Source organism: Myodes glareolus, chromosome 1 (genome assembly GCF_982192425.1).
Source record: "Myodes glareolus chromosome 1, mMyoGla1.1, whole genome shotgun sequence".
Classification (NCBI taxonomy): Eukaryota; Metazoa; Chordata; class Mammalia; order Rodentia; family Cricetidae; genus Myodes; species Myodes glareolus.
The window spans coordinates 13638971-13659596 of record NC_142026.1 but is presented as its reverse complement, the minus strand read 5'-3'; the positions used below and the strand labels follow the sequence as shown (position 1 = coordinate 13659596).

At 40.9% G+C, this 20626-nt stretch overlaps 1 protein-coding gene across 1 annotated transcript in view; it reads left to right on the top strand.

The window, feature by feature from the left end:
* The first annotated feature begins 1139 nt into the window (after positions 1-1139).
* Positions 1140-20626, top strand: part of Bard1 (BRCA1 associated RING domain 1) — a 66576-nt gene continuing 47089 nt past the window's right edge. The window contains exons 1-3 of the mRNA XM_048459050.3: positions 1140-1428; positions 14400-14456; positions 15920-16068. Of these exons, the coding sequence (XP_048315007.2) occupies positions 1289-1428; positions 14400-14456; positions 15920-16068 (346 nt within the window). The 5' untranslated portion in view covers positions 1140-1288. The remainder of the gene's footprint in view (positions 1429-14399; positions 14457-15919; positions 16069-20626) is intronic.

Genomic DNA, 20626 nt, shown 5'->3' with positions numbered 1-20626 from the left:
AGTCCCATGTTGTATTCAGTACCAAATTGTACCCTATGAGGTTTTAACAGATAATTAAGTGAAGTACTTACAAGAGACCTGGCTCATACAGTTCACAAATTCGAATCTTCAGCCTGACTTAGAGCAGGCACTGTATTAAGGAACAGGCCAGATGTAGTGGATCTCTGGCCCTTTGGGATTTGGAGATAAGGAAGAAATATGCTCATATAAACGGACGTGATACAAAGTGTAATCTTGAAAGGACCCGGGAGAATCTAAATGGAGGATGAGGAAAACCTTTCAAGGACGGATGTTTGAGTTGAGATCTGAAGGAGCCCCGGTAAGAGGAAAATCCCAGGTTCCAAAGTGAATCTTAGTGTACGAAAAGGCAGCAAGACGGAGATTTTTGATGAGTCGAAGAGAAGCTTCATGGCACAATGAATGTTCCTCAGGTTGGCGTAGGCCACCTGATCAGAAAACAAGGAAATACCTTTAGAGTTTTATCTTTATTTTCGAGACCGTTTCTCTGTGTAGCCCTGGTTGTCTTGGAATGCTGTAGACCAGGTTGACCTTGAACTCAGAGAAACGCCTGCAGCCGTCTCTGTGTGCAAAGATTAAAGGCGCGTTACCTCTACTGACCTTTAGAGTTTTATCTGGGTAGTGGTAAGATAAATTCTGTGTTTGGCAAGGAGGAAAAGAAAACTTTCTTATGCAGAACGGCAGTACTTTTATTGTCATGGGAAAAGCTTTTCCAAGTTCAACAAGTTCAATAGTAGCGAAACGCCGTTGTTTTTTTCTTTTCTTTTTCTTTTTTTTTTTTTTTTTTTTTTTCTGACAGCTTCAGCAACGAGTTTCCGCGGCTGCGGGTGGCCTAGACTCTGGTTATGGGGTAGGTACACAAGCCCTGCTCAGGAATGACATCCATGGGGGGGGCCGCCCCCCGGTTTACGTTGAAGGCGTGGCCTTGAGGCCGCGCCCCTCTGCTTCGCGCGCAGGAATTTCGAGACGTCCCGCCTCTCGGGGCTTGAGGTCGTGACCTCTACCCACGCCCCCTCAACCGGGAACCCAGAGACTTCAAGCCCTGCCCCTCCGCTTCCGGAATTTTGCCCGCGTCTCGGAAGCTCCGCCCCCAGCCTCCGAGGGCGTGGCCTCACACGCCCCTCCGTCTCGGGGAGTTTTACCGCGCGCGTTTTCGCCGCGCTGCCCTAGGCGTTCCACCGGTTCGGGGGCTCCGCGCGACGGCCGGGTCCAGCGGTGACCAGCGCGGGGTGGCTCCCGAGCAGGGCCTGCCCTCCCGCCCTCCGAGGCGATGCCGCGTAGGCCGCCGACCGTCCGCTCGGGGAACAAGCCTTCTCCCGCGCCCGCTATGGAGCCGGCTGACGACGGGCCCTGGGCCTACAGCCGCGCGGCGCTCGCCCGCCTGGAGAGGCTGCTGCGCTGCTCCCGCTGGTAAGGACCGACCTGGCGACCCGGTGTCGCCTGCTTCTCCGTGGCCCGTTCCTGTCCTTTCCAAGTGGCTTTCCGGTCACTTGCCGCAAACTGGGTTCAAACGGCACTTTTCGAATTTTCGCGGGAGAACAGCCATGGGGGCGTGGCCTACGAAGCTCAGGTCGCTGGCCCCTCCCCGAAGGTGACGCTCCGAGCTGGGTGGGGCTAAGGCTTTGGGGTCAGTGGCTCGGTGTTTTGGGAAGGTGGTCACCCTAAATCCGGGCCACGACAGCCCCTTTGAGACCCACCTTTTCCAAGCAGCAGCCTCGGCGTGTGAGAGAGCGGGCGGCCGGGATGGTGACCTGGCTAGAGGTAGTTTGACGGCGGCAGTGCGGTGGGCATCGCAGTTTTCCCCGAGTTGGAGGATTAAGGAAGTGTACCACTGTTCTCCAGCACGCCCTATCAAGGATTTTGTTTGGTCCAAAACACCTTCTTGAGTGGTTCTTCCTTTCCTGTAGCTGTTTGTTGAATACGACCCCGAAAGTGCCCCTCTCTTCCCATTTTTCTCTTTGGCAGTACTGAATGTGGAACCTTCAGCCTCTAGTACTGAATTACTGCAGTGTTAAACAGCAACTTTTTTTTTTAAGTCAGACTTAATTGATACCGAATTTTGCACTTAACATTACTTATTATTTTCAAAATGTTAGTGTTCCAAAGAATGACGATACACTTCTTAGGAAACTGGCAGTTTTGTTAGCATGTAGACATTCTGAGGTGTGCTTGTTTTTTTTTTTTTTTTTTTCTGAAGCAAATGGGTTATCTTTCTGGGCATAGACATTATCTGAAACTGTACTTCTAGTCACAATAACAGAAGCCAATGCTGGCTCACACTTTAAAAATAGTCGAACCAAAGGCAGGCACGTAGATGGAAGCAGCATTTCAGTTTCACTTAGAATGTATTAGACCGCTTAAGGTCAGGTTCCAGCCGCATCTTTGATCCTCTCTGTACCTCAGTGATACTGATTTGTTCATTCATGTGTTAGTAATGCACATTTATTGAACACTTAAGGCTGGTACCAGTATGGCTTCAGAGTAAGAAGTCATTAGTAAGCAAAGCAGACAAAAAACCCCAGTGTTTCTGTCACTCCGCCTCAGGGATTCCAAGCCTTCTATTTGGGAGAGGAAAAAAGAAAACTAAATATAATTATACATGTAAACCGTTTTCCTATGGTGATTATCGTAAATGGTTACAAAAAGGTTGACGAACCATTTTGATATACTAGGTAAAGTGTACCCAATCTATAGATTGTCCTCAAATTAAGCAGTTTCCCTGTTTAGCACCTGCTAACTATTTCTTTACCTTCTAAATTAAGCAAGCTTACCATAAGAGTCAAGAGCCTGAAGAGACAGAAGTAGTTAGGCCAGACTTAAATATCTCCCTTCCAGTTGGCCAGAGAATGCTGTACTTCTGCTTCCCCCCTTTTTATTACTATAAGTATATGAACCTAGTATGTGGTAGATGAGCTAAATTTAACTAATAGAGGGTGTCATTTTTTCCTCTGAAGTGTCAGCAAATATTACTTAGGTTTGCAGCCCCAAAGAGTCCATTTTCTTTCTTTAAGAAGTTGGCTTATGACTTTATTGAAGCTCTCTGGAGGCAGTTACAATCAGATGACTCTCTGAGTCTCTGGCCAGCCTCTTCTACGTACAGTTCCAGGCCAGCCGCGGCTACATAATGAGACCCTGTCTCAAAACCAAATCAAAACAAAAATATAAAAATGGTTTTTATCTGAAGGATGTAGAAAAGCAGACTGCTGACTTGATTTGGACTTGAGGCAACAGCTTTCCAAACAATTTTATGTTTTCTTTTTCTTTTTTTCTTTTTTCTTTTTTTTCCTGTTGCTACAGCGACCTGCTGTGTAGCCTGGGTTTGCCGGGAAGATACTCTATGCCCTTGCCGTCCTACATTCAGCCCTCTGCTGCTGTCACCTCCTTGGCACTAGGATTGTGGATGGATTCTGCTATGCCCAGCTTCAGACTCAGTTTTAGCAAAGAAAACTTAAGTTTAAAGACCCTTTGGGCATACAGTTTTACAGTGCAGAGGAAATGACCTATATCACATTGGGACTGCTTTTCTTTTTCCATTTTGCTGTCTCTCAAGCTCTCTGCCACCACCCCCCTCCACCCCCCACCCCCGCTTCTGCCCCACTTGCTAGAAAAGAGCAACCCAGGTTGGTCTGCGGCTTGCTTCGGCTCACCATCACCCAGAGTGTCATGTTATTTGAAATTGTGTGTGTCCTTTTACAGAGCTGCAGAGTTCCCCCCAGTATGCCGGCGATGATTGCCCCATTACCCTCGCTATCGGCTTGCAGCTGTCATCTATCTGGGGCTCCCAGCTGTCACCTGTCTTGTGTAGCACATTGGATCTGTTCTGTAGCAAGCAAGACTTGCTCTTGCAGTGGATTGGCTACATTACAGGGCATCCTTTCCTGACCTTTAACATGATTCTGGCTTCAAGGTGAAGCTGGTGAAAGTAAAGTGTTCAAGAGGTCAGATGTGACATTTGTGCATTTGTGTTAGGGCCAAGCCTCACAACCAAACAGAAGCTATTTAAACATTGGGGAAAAGGAGGCTGGAAGACCTTGTTGTTAGAGGCTGCCAGAAAGGAGAGTTCCAGGGTGTTCTGAGGGAAGCAGGAAATGCATATAGGAACTGCCTTGTCAAAGCTCCAGGTGCCCTTCCTGCGGTGCTCTTTGTGAATTAAAACTAGTTAGGTACTTCCTGGCATATTTTTGGGGTGGGGAGGGTTGGACTTTTTATGCCAATTGTATTTTGAGCTTATGTCACATTAGAGAAGATTAAAAAGTAATAACTTTGAAGATAGTTGGTTTTCTTTTTTCAAGTTATTCCTTATTTAAAAGACAAAAATTCATTTTACATTATACATGCCCACACACATGTGTCTTTTGAGACATTCTCACTCTGTGGTTCTTGGTGCCCAGGTTGCCCTCAGACACATACTGATCCTTTGACTCAGCCACCTGAATTTAGGTGTGGACTTGGTTTTCGTTTGTGTCTTTTTTTTTTTTTTTGACGGGGAGGGTTGAAGTACAGGATCATGCTATGTAGTCCATAGGGGCTTTAAACTTGGGGATCTTACTGCCACAGTCATGAGAGTTGTGGGATCACAGCACTATACATGGATTCTAGGGGCAGGGTGGGTTGTTCAATGGTTAGAGTGTTTGCTGTACAGGCATGAGGACCTGAACTCAGATCCCACCTTCCACAGAAAGTGAGGTTGGCTCTGTACATCTCTAACCCCAGTGTGGGGGTGGAGTGGAGGGAGACCGTCTGGCTGAAATGGTTAGCTACAGGTTAGTGGTGAAATGATTGAGGATGATATCCTAGCATTAGTTCTGTATGTGCCTACATATGCACATGCCATACATATATACACATGCTTGAAAGTATACATACAAGTTAGAAGACATTATTGGATAGACACCCGTCATCCCAGTCCGCCCAGCTTTTTCAGATCTTGGGTCAGTGTTATTACTCTTAGTTTACTTCATTGTTTACCTAATCCTAATAAGATTGCCTGTTTTATACTAAATGGCATATGAATGTTCCTAAAATAAAGCTTAGATTTTCTGACTGCAGCATTGAACTTCTGCCTTTCTTTAGGAGTTTCGGGTCTTTAGAGTGATCCTTAAGTAGGACGACTGCTCCCCCCGGTTAGCTGTGGCACTGGTTGGTTATTCATTAGAACAGGAAATCACCAAAGCATAGTAGCGGCAGTGCATTTTCTACCCGTGAGGCATACATGCTCAATTTTAAGGCGTGTAAGGGGTACACAGTTCAGGGTAAGTGATGATGAAGGCCCAAGAGATGTAGAGGAGGGAACTTTGCTTAGGTCGTTATGGTAGAGGAAAGCCACATGGGCTTTACAGTTGTACTTTTGAGATGTGGGTAAATTTTTATTAATAGTACCATTGGCCACAGTGGTGGAGGTGGTGGGATAGTAGCAAATGATTTGTGTGCCAAGAATGGTAGGATACATGAGAGTGGGTGAGATGATCTGGGAGTTAAGGCCACTTAGATCTCGAGGGATAAGAGCCTATCAACAAAGTGTCCTGTTTGTATAATTAATGTTCCAGTTTGCTTCCCTGTTGTGATTAACGCCATGACCAAAAACAATTTGGGGAGAAAAGGATTTATTTCAGATTATATTTCTAGGTAAGGATCCCTCTCCAAGGGAGACCAGGGCAGGAAACTCAAGACAGGAAATGAGAAGTGGAAACTGAAGCAGAAACTATGGAATACTGCCTGCTCTGTAACCAGAACTTAGCTGACTTACTTATCCAGCCCAGGCCAACTGCCTAGGGAAGGTGCTGCTCACAGTGACCTGGGAATTCCACATCACTTGTCAATCAACACAATAGCCAATCTGATAAGGTGGTTTTTCAATTGAAGTTCCCTTGACTGTATCTAATTGACAGTTAAAAATATAACAACAACAACAGCAAAAAAATCAAAACCAAAAATGAGCTAGCACAGCTGACTTCCCAACGAAAGCTATTCATGTGGCCTCCTAGAACTCTGGTGTCCTTAGCTATCAAATGATGAATGTAAATGAATTGACTTTTAAAGCTGTCTCCAATTTACAGATTTCATAATTGTCAGCATTGTTTAAAGCTTTTAATAAAAATTTAACATATATGTAAAGAGGGCACAGATAGTGTCCAGTTTGCATCATATCCTTCAGTCTAGAACTCATTTATTTATGGAACTTATTTATGTGTTATTTTACTTACTCGATGTCTGCCTCCTTCAATTTTGGTATTATGCTCATAAAGATAGGTTCATGTTATTAGTCACAGTGCCAGATATGTTTCTTAATGTTAAAATAATGAATGAAGAAAACTAGGTCAACTAGGTCCCAGTTTCAAAGTGGTGATACCAAGATGACCTACTTAATTCACCAAGAGCACAAGAGAATCCTCCATTGGTTTCTAGTGTTAATTTCCAGTGGTTAAGGCCTCAAAGCAGCTGTACACGTAGATCGGTCTGAATTCTGAGAGTCAGAATTAAAACTACCATATATGCAGTCCCCTTATGAATGAGGCCCAGCTGGGGTTATAGAGGGCTTATCAGACACATGGAACACCTTTTATTTTACTTAATTTTAAAACAGAGTCTCATTGTGTTGTGCAGGTTGGTCTCAGATTCACAGATTCTCACTCCTCAGCTTCCCTAGTGGTGGGACTGCCAGTGCATGCCACTAAGGGCAGCTGGATGCCCTTTCTTCTGTCCCTTGTACCCCTAGCGAAGGTATTACTGGTAAGCAGGTCTGGGCTCAGAGGACACATTAGAGAGTGACAATGGATACATGCAAGAGTTGCTTCCATGTGATTGAAGTCTATTTCTAGAGATGAGAAGGGAATAGAGGAAGGCCTAGCTGTGAGCCTTGAAATCCAGCATTCGAGTGACAGATGAAAGCGATGAGGCTTTTAAAGAACCAGAGCAGCAGTTGCTTAGATGTTGTTTTACTTTGGAGGGAAGGGAAGAGAAGACAGACACAACACTGTTGGGTCAGGTCTACCTGATGGTCACTGGGGCTTGTGTATAGCAGCTTCTCCTAGGATAGGACCGACTATAATTAGTCATTACTGAAATTCTCTTGTGCATTATTTACTTCTGTTATAATTGCCTCACTCATTCAACATTTGCTGACACTAACAATTAAATACAAATTTAAAGTCTTCCCGTATGGTTTGTCTGAATCGTCACAAAGAGACTCTGGCCAGGGGAGCAGATCAGTGCCTTGCTCAACCAACATTAGAGAAGCTTCCTTTCTGCAGCAGATGTGAACACATAGAGACCCACAACCAGACAATGTGCAGAGAGTAAACACCTTGTCTTGGCCCCAAATAGGATGTCTCCATCAAATCCCTCTCCTCAGGGTTCAGGGAACCTTGTGGAAGAGGAGGCAGAAAGAATGTAAGAGTCGGGGGGTGGGGGCGATGTAGGACACCAAGAAAACATGGCCCTCTGAATCAACATGAGCAAAGCTCATAAGAATTCGGAGACTACACCAGCATTTATAAGGCCTGCATGGGTCAGCACCTGGGTGCTTATATTATGGCTTCTGGTTTAGTGTTTTTATGGGATTCCTGAGAGTGAATGAGTATCTCTCCATCTACATCTTTTCCTTGCACCATATCTTAGGTTCTTTCCCTTCTGGTTGTTTGTTTTGTCCTATTCTGATATTTATATTTTGTTTTATCTTATTTTATTATCTTCCTGTGGAAATGTTAGTCTCTAATGAGAGACAGAAAGGGGGTGGATCTGGGTGAGGGGGTGGGGTGGGGAAGAGCTGGAGGAGGAGTAGAGGGAGGAGAAACTCGTCAGGATATATTATGTGAGAAATAAATCTCTCTTGAATCCAAGGAAAGACATAATCTCAATGAATAGTATGCTTAGTTGGGCATGATGGCTTATGTCTGTGATCACACCACTTGGGAGGTAGAAACAAGAGCAAAAGAGGTAAAGCCCAAACCTAACAAGTGCTGTATTGTTCATTTGCCTTTACCTTACTTACTAGAGACGCCACATATTCTCTTAAAGGGAGATGTAACAAGTTGCTTAATTGGCTTGGAAAATTGTACAGTTTCTTGTTTAACACACTGATCTACAACTTAAGAATACCTTGAGGATACCCTAATGGGAGAGCACTGGAGTTTTGTTCCAGCTAATAGTAACTAGCAGGTGTTCCTCGTGGGAGTTTAGGAGAGCCATTCAGTTAAACACTTCTGCCTCATTAGTATACTCTCAATTGAATTCAATTTTCCTTTGTAAAGAAAATTTTATCAGTATGATTTTTTTTTTTTTTTTTTTTTAGAATTGCTTGTTCTTGCTGTTTAGTTTGTCTCTAAGTTATGGTGCATGGGTTGCTCTGATCTCCTCATATCCACTATGTAGAAAGTTAGAGAAGTGTGAGTGTAGTTGAGAGTTGTAAGGCTGAGTTTTACAAAGGTATGGAGAGTTGAAAGCTCTCCTTATGAAGTAAGTGTCTTTCTTCATTTTCTTCCTTCCAAGTGTACTCACAGGACATGGGTAAAGGTAGAGTGAGGAATTTTTGCCCAGTCTTCCATTTGCTTCATTCACTAAGGGTTATTGAGATCCATGCTAGGTGGTAGGTAGAAGGGATTGGGGAACTTAAAAAAACAACAGACAGAAAAAGGTCTCATATGAAAGACTATAGTGAATTTGGAAATAAGGAAATGAGAATCTAGCAGTTAAAATAAAAGTGTTTTCAGCATTTAATTCCAGAACCCCAATTAGATGACATTGCTGCTCTTTGGAACTTTAGAACATTTTGTGTCTCCCTTAAGTCTTATATTCATTTTTTTATATAATACCCCAGTAGATTGCAAGTCCCTTAGGAAGGAATGACAGTCAGTTGAGTGTTTTTTCACATGCATGGTAATTGTATGAAGTCCACGAAGTTCTCTGCTTATTTGTTTAGTGTCATTTTTCTTATGTTCCCGTATAGTGTTTGAATAGTATGTTGAGAGTGTCAGATGTTCATATTTGTTGTATAGAAGAAAGTGTATTCTAGACTTGGAGAAGAGTTTAGGCAAAGTTGGGGCTAGAGCTGGATGCAGAATATGTGGGAATTGTCACAGACATTGGCCCAACCATGGCAGAGCTTCTGCTGGGAGCAACAAGAAGGGTCATACTGCATGGCATTGTTGTTACCAGATTCCGAAGGGCACTGTCATGGTAAAATGTCTAATTTAAAATGATACTCCTGAAGGAATGATCAGGTGGAACCTTGTCTGGTAACTCAAAATCATCAGTGCTTGTGTATCCTTTAAGAGATTTTTATGTGTGTGCCTTCATATGAGAAGATCCTGTACATGAAGTAATAGCTTAGTCATTACCTTACTGCTAAAAGACTTAAGTTGCTTGTTGTCTTTTGTAGTAACACGCAGTACTGGAGTGAGTATTTTTACCACGGTTAAAAAGGCTTATGCATGAACATAGATGACAAAGGTAAAAGCTTGCAGTGAATATTTTCTTTATCTCTCACCATTCCTGAGGTCTACAATTTGGGTTCAATTTATTTTTTACCTCTAGGTTTCCAAATAACATTTATATTCTCTTTTCTAGGTTGTTTTCTAGTTTAGATACTATTTCTTTTCTTCTAACTTTTAAAGCTGAATTTTCTTATTCTGTATTAATCTTGCACTGTAGAAGGTGACTGGGTATAGCATTCAAAGTCCAAAGTAATTTCCCATTATTAATTAAGTCTTCACTCCCCTAGTCTTTCAAATCTCTTACAACCTTTGAAAAGTCCTATGTGCTGATTTCTGTTTAAACAGTATGTATGGCACTTTAATTTTAAGGACTTCTTTTTCATATTTTGAAATTTTCAAATAGTTTCATCCTGGGGCCTTTAAGGCAACAAAGACGTTTTACTTTTTAAATGTTTATCTTTAGTTTTGAGGATTTCACACATATATACAATGAAATATAATCATAGTTGTCCCCTATTTTCCCCTCCAGTTTTTCCTATACTCTCCCAACCTATTGTGCTTCCAACATCATCTCTTTAAGTTTTTCATTCAGCCTATTAATTTCCATTAGTGCTGCCCTTATATGCATGGGTGTGGGGCTGTCCACTGGAGCATGGGAAACCTATTGGTGGCCACACCCTCAAGTGATTCTCCTCTCCCTTGGCAAGTCTGTGTATCTCGTTAGTAAGGGTCTATTGTTTCTTAATCTCTGAAAGCTTACCTAGGTAATATTTGATGTTTTTAAGTTTCATTATTTACAAGTATCTATTATATTCAACAGAAATTCCTGCAGCTTTAATAATTGAGTTAAAGTTGGATGTATTTAAGATTTTGGTTGGTATCTCTTAGTTGTAAGGTAAAATTCTTTCATTCTTGGTATCTTCTTAACCAAAGGTTTGACTTTGACATAGTTGAACTCCACTTCTGCAGTGTCTGCCTTATACTCTTCCTTGAAGTTGGCCTTGCCTTCTTTCCATTTGGCTATCACATTTCCTTTACTGTTCTTTTCCCCAGAATCCATACAGAACTCACTCACATTTCCCATGTCTTGTCTCATTTGTTAAAAGCCTCATAATGACTGGTCTATCCTACTAATTAGAATAGTTCTACTGGTCAGTAATTCATATATATATGCCACTGCTAATTACATGATAACATACCCTTGCTAGGGTGAAGGGTAAAAACTATAGAAAAGGTTAAAAGTTACCTTAGGAAGGAAATAGGAGGCTTAGAAACAGAATGCAGACATTGAGTTTAGTGGTACCAGAGAAAGCCAGGAGTATGTGGACCGACTGCATCGTGGAGATCTGCTGACATGGAGGGTAGGAAGTGAAACAGCCAAGGCGGTGCTGATGTAGGCAGGGAGAGGTGCTGTAAGAAAATGAATACTCAGTGGAAGGAGAGGGTTCAGGAAGAAGAGGTTAGTGTAACTTCACAGGGAAGTCAAGGAGGAGAAAGAACCCAAGGCTAAGATGTTTAGGATGGACTTACTGGTAGAGCATTTAGTTCAGTTGGGGGACATGCTAGAATGGGTGGTGGGGACCAAATGCAGAGACTTTAAGGTTGAAGGGAAGGTTACCTGTCTTAAGTTTTCTATTGCTGTGAAGAGACATCATGACCATCACTACTCTTATAAAGGAAAACATGTATAGTCGGGGTGGCTTATAGTTTCAGAGGTGTCGTCCATTATCATCATGGCAGGAAAGGCAGCGTGCAGGGAGACTTGCTGCTGGAGAAGGAACGGAGAGTTCTACATCTTGATCTGTAGGCAGTGGGAAGTGAACACTGGGTGTAGCTTGAACATAGGAGACCTCAAAACCAACTCCCACAGTGACACACTACACACTTCCTCCAACAAGGCCATACCTACTCCAACAAAGCCACACCTTCTAATAGTGCCGCTTCCTATGGGAACCATTTTCTTTCAAACCATCACATTGCCTGTGTATGCTTACATGTGAGTGAAAGAAAGGTGACTGATTCTAACAGTGATGGCCACAACCTTTAAACAGGAAAGGTATTGGAGCTTGAGAACAGTCCATTGCAGGAATGAAGAGTACCTGAGGAAGAGCTTCTCCTCTGAGAGGGGAGGGGCAGGTAAGGTTATGGGACAGGTCGCAGGGGTCCAGATGGTCACAGGTTCACACTGTGTGAGGTACTTAGGAGCTAAGGTAGCTTTGAATAACCATGTAGTCATTGCTTAGCTTTTTACTTAGTGATCATCTCATCATTGTCCAGGTACAAAGGTGAAGAAATACTGCTTTTTAAAAACATAGTTTTTTTTTTCTTTTTTTCTTTCCCTTATTTTGGATAGAGTCTCATTTTTTAGGCCAAGAAACCAGGAACTCATTATGTAGTGAAAACTGTCCTTAAACCTGGGATCCTCTACATCTGCTTTCTGAGTGTAGGAGAATTAGGTGTTAAATACCTCATCAATCACCCTTCTTTTTTTAATTTATAAAAGTTTATTAATTTATAAAAGTTTCCATTTCCGCCCCTCCTCCCAACACCCTCCCACTCCCCCCACTCTCTCTCCTCCTCCCTCTCCATCCCTAAGAGCAGTCAGGGTTTCCTGCCCTGTGGGAGGTTCAAGTTCCTCCCCCCTCCCTCCAGGTCCAGGAAGGTGAGCATCCAAACAGACTGGATCCCAAAAATCCAGTATATGCAGAGGAAACAAGTCCCAGTGTCATTGTCAATGGCTTTTCAGAAAGACTCCGGGCCAGCCACATTCAGAGAATCTGGCGGGCCAGCCACATTCAGCCAGCCACATTCAGAGAATCTGGCTGGATCACGTGCTCGCTCAGTCCCAGTCAACTGGCCTTGGTGAACTCTCATTAGATCAGTCCCCTTGTATCAGTGGGTGAACGCCCTCCTCACGGTCCTGCCTTTCTTGTTCACGTTCTCCCTCCTTCTGCTCCTCATTTAGACTTTGGGGGCTCAGTCCAGTGCTCCAATGTGGGTCTCTGTCCAAACGAGAAACAGAAGGAAAGAGAACGTGAGCAAAGAAGGCAAGACCAGAGGGAACCTTCACCCGTTGATGGATGGAGATTTTCTTTTATTTTTGAATCATGGTTTCTCTGTGTTTCTCTGGCTGTCATGGAACTCCCTCTGTAGACCAGGCTGATCTATCTCGAACTCACAGAGATCTGTTTGCCTCTACCTCCTGAGTACTGGGATTAAAGGTGTGTGCAACCACCCTGGACTTCCTTCTGATATCCTTCTGAAAGGCAAGGAACACTGAGGCCTGTCTAACATTATGAACTTGCATTCACAAGTCACTAGTAAAAGTGTCTCTGAGAAGTTAAACCTTGTGGTCTGGGCTGAATACAGAATCCAGTGAACCACAAGGATGGTCAGTATTCACTGTAGAGAGTAGTTGGCTTTGGCTAGGATACACAGATGCAAGATACACAGACAAGGAGTAGGAATTCCATGTTGTAGGGGGGAACAAGTAGAATTTAGCTCTTAATTATGAAAGAGGTGGTTAGGTTTCATAATTCATATAATAAGACTTATAGGAGCCACACAAATACTGGTTATAATCATTGTATTGTTAGAGTTACCAAACTCATATTTTGTCAGTTCTATGTAGTGTGATTGAAAAATGAGGTTTTGTGAGTTTTTGAAAGTAATAGTTTTATAATGTCAGCAAGCAGCATTTTTAGTAACTTGAGAATATTGGGGCTGTGTACTTTCTTCTTACTTAGCCCCTTCCCAAAAGCTCCATTTTACCTTAGTGTTCATATCTATTAAATGTGCAATGTGAAATGTTTGATGTTTTCAGAAATGCAGAGAACTGTGTTTTACTGATAGGTGATTTGTGTTTAGAGGTAACTGGATAATAATGGTGTAAACACCTAAAGGTCTTGGGGTTGGTCTAACAAGCCAAGTGCAGGAAGTGGTCGTGCTTTACGGGCTTTCCTTGTGTGCTGTGCTCTTGATGTATTTATTACCCCTCTGAGTGTCAGGCTTCGCGTCTGTGTACTAGGAAGAGCCTGTCCGTTCCCATGACTTGAGAGGCAGCAGGAATTCTGATGGACAGCACTAGGGAGGTTTGCTTCTGCCGCTCTTCTCTCAGTGTATTGAATCTCCTTTAGTCTGAAGACTGCCAGCTCGATTTGTGTCTGGAATTGTTTAAACAATCAAGTAGGTGTGAACTGAAAGAACTTCTATAAAAGTAGATGACTCCTTAATAGCAAACTATTAGGTTTTTGTTTGTTGTTTTTAAATGGAAAGCACTGTATTATTATGGTCAAGGTGTTCCAATGTTTTCTGGGACAGTTCTAGGTTTTATCCCTGGTCCCAACATTCTATCCAGTAAAGAACCCCTCTTCACTCTGAGAAATGTCTCATTGGATGGCAGGCCCCATTTTAGATTTATAGGTTTCACTTCAAGGTAGTCAGGGAAGATGTACCTTAGCTGTTGAAAGAGGAAGTTGGGAGGTGCTTCAACACTGGTCCCTTTTCCTAACCTCTCAACAGATACATTATAAAAAGTACTAAAATTAGGTGGGCGGTGGTGGCATACGCTTTTAATTCCAGGACTCAGGAGGTTGAGGCAAGCTGATCTCTGTGATTTCAAGGCCAGCCTGGTTTATAAGAGCTAGTTTGCAGGATAGGCTCCAAAGCTACAGAGAAACTGTGTCTCAAACAAAGCAAAACAAAACAACACAAAACAAAAAAAAAACAAAGAAAAAGTACTAAAATTCATTATGATAATTGCTATTTGAGTACAACAAGTATCTCCATGGGGTATTTAGCCAGCAGAATTAAAGCCTTTGCAATAAATGTCTCCTTAATATTTTATACTTTAATGAAAAGAGAAAGAAAATCGTGTTAGGTCTTGGGTGTGTAACTTATTGGGTAGAAAATGCTTATGTAACAATGACGTATCTTCCTTTCTTCATTCAGCGCTAATATTCTGAAAGAGCCCGTGTGCTTAGGAGGATGTGAGCACATTTTCTGTAGGTAAGTAGTTAGAGCCTGATGTGCACTGGTGGAATCATTTTTGTTTTGTTGTTTTGGTTTTTCGAGACAGGGTTTCTCTGTAGTTTTGGAGCCTGTCCTGGAACTAGCTTTTGTAGACCAGGCTGGCCTCGAACTCACAGAGATCCGCCTATCTCTGCCTCCTGAGGAGTGCTGGGATTAAAGGTGTGCGCCACCACTGCCCTGCTGCAATGATGGAATCATGATGCCTGTCTTGATGTGCACTTTGATGTAATTGCGATGTCTCTATGTTATCTTTAGAACTGTTTTTATTTACAACTAAGAAATAAAGCTCACAGGGGAGTGTCCAGAGTTCCAAAGGAAGTAGCTCTGCTAAGGTTTTGGAAATGCAGCCGTGCCTTTGGCATAATTCTAAAATTCTGATATATCCTTGAATATTCCAGTTTTGAATGACTGAGACAATAATCTTTCAAAATTTATTGAAGTCTATTTCTTAAATTTCCAAGGTCGGGCGACTTAAAACAGTAAACATTTATTGTTGTAGATCAAGTCAAGTTCTGATATATGTTGGTAGAATTTGTTCTCCTCTGGAGGGTTTACGGGAGTATGTTTTTGCCGGGTTTCTTGTGGGTTGTAAATGAGGTTTTCCCTTGCTGTGACAGAATAGCTGACCTCAGCAGTTGATGGTGTCTATTGGTCAGCCTGTTTGTCACTGGGCCAGAATACCTGCCTTAAGTTATCTGAGGAAAGGTCTCTTTGAACTCAGGGTCTCAGGGTTCAGGTACAGTGCTTTGTGCTTGGCTTTGGTGAATTTGGTGCTTAAACACCAATTTTACTTCTTGGGGTTAGTATAATAAGCCAAGTGCTGGGTATGTTTATCTTTCAAAGGTTTTGTGAGAAGAACCTTGTGAAAAAGGGCAGTGTGGTGGTAGGAGCATATGGAGGTAGATGGTCTGTCATGGTGGCCAGGAAACAGGAAGGATTGAGGATTGAGCACTAGGTATAACCCGTAATGACGTCTGTAGGTAGGCCCACTTGTTAAAGTTTCATCTACCTCCCCAAATAGCGCTACATGATTGGGGACCAAGCATTCAACTGTGAGTCTGTCAGGGGAACTTGTTATGTGTAAGTCATAGTCTCTAAGCACACATTTGAGATTCACACTTACATAACAGGGGAGAAGGATTTATATTGGTTAGAGGTTTCTGGTCCATAGTCCTATATATTGAGACTACTTGTTCACATCTCTATAGCTTTACCCTTAGGAGCCATAGACTTGTTTGCTGGGAAAAATTAGGCAGATTGTCATGCTAAATAATGTCTCATCATAGTAAATTGATCAGACTTTACATATATGTGCATACCCTATTCTCAAAGCACATTGCTTTACCATACTATGGGAAACAACTGCTGTTTTCTTTCTGTTCATATGCTCTAGTGTTTGGAGTTCAGATTCTGCTGATTTTTCTTTTAATTTTTTTAAGTGTTTGTATAAGTGACTGTGTTGGATCAGAATGTCCAGTATGTTGCACCCCAGCCTGGATCCTAGACCTCAGGATAAACAGACAATTGGACAGCATGATCCAGCTTTATAGTAAACTTCGAAATTTGCTACATGACAATAAACTTTCAGGTGAGTAACATGCTGCCATTCTTTTGTTAAAGGGTGGACACATTAGTAATGGTAATGACTACATGAAGGAAGAGTGGATAAAGAGTTCTGAATGGTGTAGCTCAGATCTTAAGATTAGTAGGATTTTTTTTAAGTTATTTTGAGAAATGAGATAATTAAGTCTCAGCTTTATAGATGAGGTGCCAAGGTCCAGAGAAGTTAAATGCTCTTGCCTACAGTCACATGTATAGTTAATACAAGAAGCAAGAGAAATGGTACTCATTTCTTGGTGTCAGTCCAGAGAATCTCACTTCACACTGACTGCTTCTGCAGTTAGGATAATTTCTGTAGATTATATATGCTATAGTGACTTTATTTATAATAGTGCTTAATTCACTTAAGTACCCTGTTACAAGATAGAATACAATATTCTTGCAAGGATCACTTTTCTAGACTGAATTAATTATGTATACATTTTGAAAGAACAAAAATCTAACACTCATTTTCTCTTCTATTTAAATGGGGGTTAATGTTTTTCAAATTGTTCTTAGACTCTGTGTATTAACTATATGTCTTCCCATTGTGCCTTCTGCTGAGAACTAATTGGCTGTGAAAAGAAACTAAAGTGTTTTGAATTTTTATAATTGGATGTTGGAGTTGTATTTTGATTGACCAAAGCGTATCATTTTAGCATGAATTTATAGCAAACCCTGTCTGGCAGGATGCCGTGAAAGAATGATAATGGTAATAAGAAATTGTTGGCTTTTTTTCTGTTTTTAAGTCCTTTGTTCTCTGGATTCTGATATGTTAGCATATTAACTGCTAGTAAAGTTGATTAAGCAAAATTAAACAAGTCAAATGATTTTAAGTATTGTTGTCAACAGGTCTGTGTTTTTAAGAATGTCAGTCAAAAAATGTAAACCTCTGTTTACATTTAGTTATTTGATCATTGTATTAGACTCCATTTTTTAATGATGAAATGTGTTATAGTAGCACTATGAGTTAATCGTATCCATGTCTGTACATATATTTTGTAAAGTACTTGCTTTAAAAAGCATTGAAGTTATAAATCTCTTCATGCATTGATTTCAGGGCTGACTACTCTGTATTGGATAACCACTTGGGGGGACATTACTCTAGCTCCCAGCATTCATTATTATTCTGTAGTTCTTTGTTTAAGTTTGAGGCTTCATGAGGTTATTCTCTTTTGTGCTAGCATGTCTATTGGTGTCATTGGTTCTGGTCTTGTTTGGATAGTGTGTATATGTTTATGTAATTATATGAATAACAGCTCTGTGTGTGTGTGCGCATGTGTGTGTGTAAAAACAGAAAAAGAGGCCATGAACTTGAGAGAAAGGAAGGTGGGAGGATAATTAGGAGGGATTGAAGGGAGGAAATGGAAATGATATAATTATAATTTCAAAAAAATATAAAAGAAAAACAAGATTATAAAAAGGACTGTATTGAGTGTGACCAGAGAAATGGTTCAGCAGTAAAGGGCACATATTACTCTTGCAGCGGCCCTGAGAGCAGTTCTAGTACACAGGCTAGACAGTTGCTGCTTTCTGTACCTCCGTCTCCAGAGGACCTGACTCCTGGCCTCTGTGGACCTGTATTCGTGCACATGTACATACTGATAAAATTAAATCCTAAAAAAGGAAAAAGACTGCATTGAGAGAAGAATTGCCATTAGTTCATCTGAATGTTTTTCTTCCTCAAGAACAGGGTGTGATGGTATGTATTTGGTAGTTGAAAAGATTGTGTGTATGTTCTAATTGACCTCTGTCTTCCCCTCATGTACTTTAAATTGGTGTAGTGTTTTCCAGTAATGGTCCATGTGTGTTTGGCGGTGTCAGAATTGGGAACGGAGAAGAATCAATGAGTCATTACTTGGACAGTATGGACAGTATATGTGTCTCTGAGAGTTGCTTTCATTAGATTCTTATGGGTATGTCTGATTGCTTAGATTATTGGCCAAGCCCTGAAATGGAGGGGTTCTAATTTGAGATTGCCATATTTTAACTTGACTCTTCTCTAATTATTGTATAATAGTGTTTTAAGTTATAGCAGATGCTGTAACACTGAGTGACAAACCAGATGGCTTAAGCAAAAGAAACTGCCTCAGTGTTAGGGACACTAACACTGCTTAGGGAGTCTGTGCCAGAGCAGCTTCCTCTCGGATGAGTCTGTCTAAAACAGACTTTAATTAAGATTGCATTTTGGGTACCCCGTATTAGTTATAGTTTCTGCGTATGAACTTAGAGAGTAGAAGGAAGTTCACAGTTTAATACATAAATAAATAATTTGACATTTTTAATGGTGATTAAATGAGAGGAGGCTCGTCTGGTCTTTGTAAGCTAATTGCACTCACAGTGGCTCACTGTGTTAGGTACCTTGGGGTACAAAAAGAAGTAAGGTTCCCAGAAATTTATTGTGCTGAAGGGTGTTTGAATCATAGTATTGTTTTTGTTTATGTGGACAGTGAAAAATTTGAGTTTTGAACAATGTTCAGGGTGGGACCTGACCCCTTTTAGAATATGTTCTTACTGTTTTCCTATTTTGAACATTTGTTGGTTTGGTAGGTATTTGCTAAATTTGTTGAATTAAGTTGAATAGAAATCAACAGTGTGGGGGTAGAGTTCAGACTCCAGCACCCACACTGCAAGCTAAACATGCTGTAAATACCTGTGACTCCAGCTCAGAGATCTAACAGCCTCCTCTGGCCTTCCTGCATGCACAGGCTCGAGCGTGCACACACATGTAAAGTAATCTTTAGAAGAAAACAAAACCGAGAGTGTGCCTTTGCTCCCTTGATGGAAATCACAGAAATGTTAGAGAAGTTTATTGAATATACCTCTGTTTTTGTAGTACATTTTTTTTTTCCTATTTTAAGTTTTATCACTTTCAACTTTTCCCTGAGTCTTCTCAAAACAAGCCAGCTCTGAGGGGCAATTCAGTTTTAAGGCCCTACTCTAGTAGCTCCCTTTGTTTCTTTATAGTTGATTTAGTATATGTATTGAGGTTCTGCGCTAGTTTATCTAGTAAGTATTTCTAAAACTACATTTAATTGGTAGAAGGTAAAATGTTTTATAAATAGACAGAATCAGGAGTTTGGAACAAGTGAGAATTGCTTTTCTTGTAAGAAAATGATCTCACCTTAAGACAAGGACATCAGATTGAGTGATTCCTGAAGCCTTAGCTGACTCCAAAGTTCTGTGACTGTTAAATGATCACATGTTAAAGTGCTGAACTGAGTAGGATGGTTGAACAGTTCTCACGTTTGCTCTGTCTTTAAACAAAAAACCTGTAGTTCATAATTTATCTCTCAAATGAACCTTGTTACTTGCATTTACACAAACTGCAATTACTGTAATTAAAGTGGGTAATTAGGAAGAACTTGTCAGATCATGGACATGGCATATGATACACTAGAAATGAAGAAGCCTGATTTATAGGAGGCATGCAGAGAGGAGCTTCTAAACATTTTAACATATTTTTCTCGGTTCAGTGTACTTTAAAGAGAAGAGGTTGTCATATTTTCCTGATGGCCATTTATGGATAATTTTAGCTTATTCTTTATAACAATCAGTTTTCTACAAATAGAGTTAAATTTAAAGTTTCTATTTTCCCCTTGAGCCCACCATATTAAATCAGCCCTTGCAGGTGCTGGTCAAGTTTTGTGGAACGAGTTGGTGCTAGTGACATTAAAATAAAGAACATTGATTGGGCTTTCATAGGATGATAGTTTGCATTCTCTTCTCTAGTTTGAGGAAAGATGCTAGTCCTTCTGAAGTGGTTGCACAGTGTTTCATATATGCTGTGACTATAATAGACAGAGAGGAGCGTTTGGATAGCCATGTTGCTGTTGTTATTTTAAATAGGCCTAAATACATCTTAACTTACAGAATATTATTCTTTAGTGAAGGTGTTACTGTTACACAGATGGTAAACAGAGTGCCTCCCTTTTATTTTTTTTTAAGTAAGGAACTAGCTAGTCAGAGATTTCTCAACTTCTGTTGTGTAACTTATAATAGAGAATAGTTTGGAAAGCGCACAATGTACATCATTATAATCCTTTGATGTAGATTAATGATAGCGAAATCACATTTCTAATTGTTTCTCTTTTCTATGCTTGTTATTAAATTTTAAGAAAAAGGAAACTTGGCTAAAAACCTCCTTAGTAACATGTATGTCTGTTTCTTGATATTTTTTAGTATATTCTGAAATATTTAAATTCAGAGAATAAGATTCTTTTAAATGTCATCATTAAGAAATTTGCTATGCAGAGGAAGGATCAATGTTTTTCTTCATGAAATGAATATGATAATTTATCAAGCTTAGAAGCACTCACCCATGAAACAGTTGTAGCTGTTAATGATATGATTTATGTTCTACCAGCTGAGTTGTTTTGCTTTTTAGTTTTATCTTAGATATGCTGCATAAAATCCAGAATTTACAGTTATTGTTTGCAATTATCCTTGCTTAGTTGGACCAAGAGAGGTGATTAAAATCCCTGAGCAAAGATGTCAGTACACCTTAGTTAGTGAAATGATTGCATGCATATAAATTGCATAGTTGT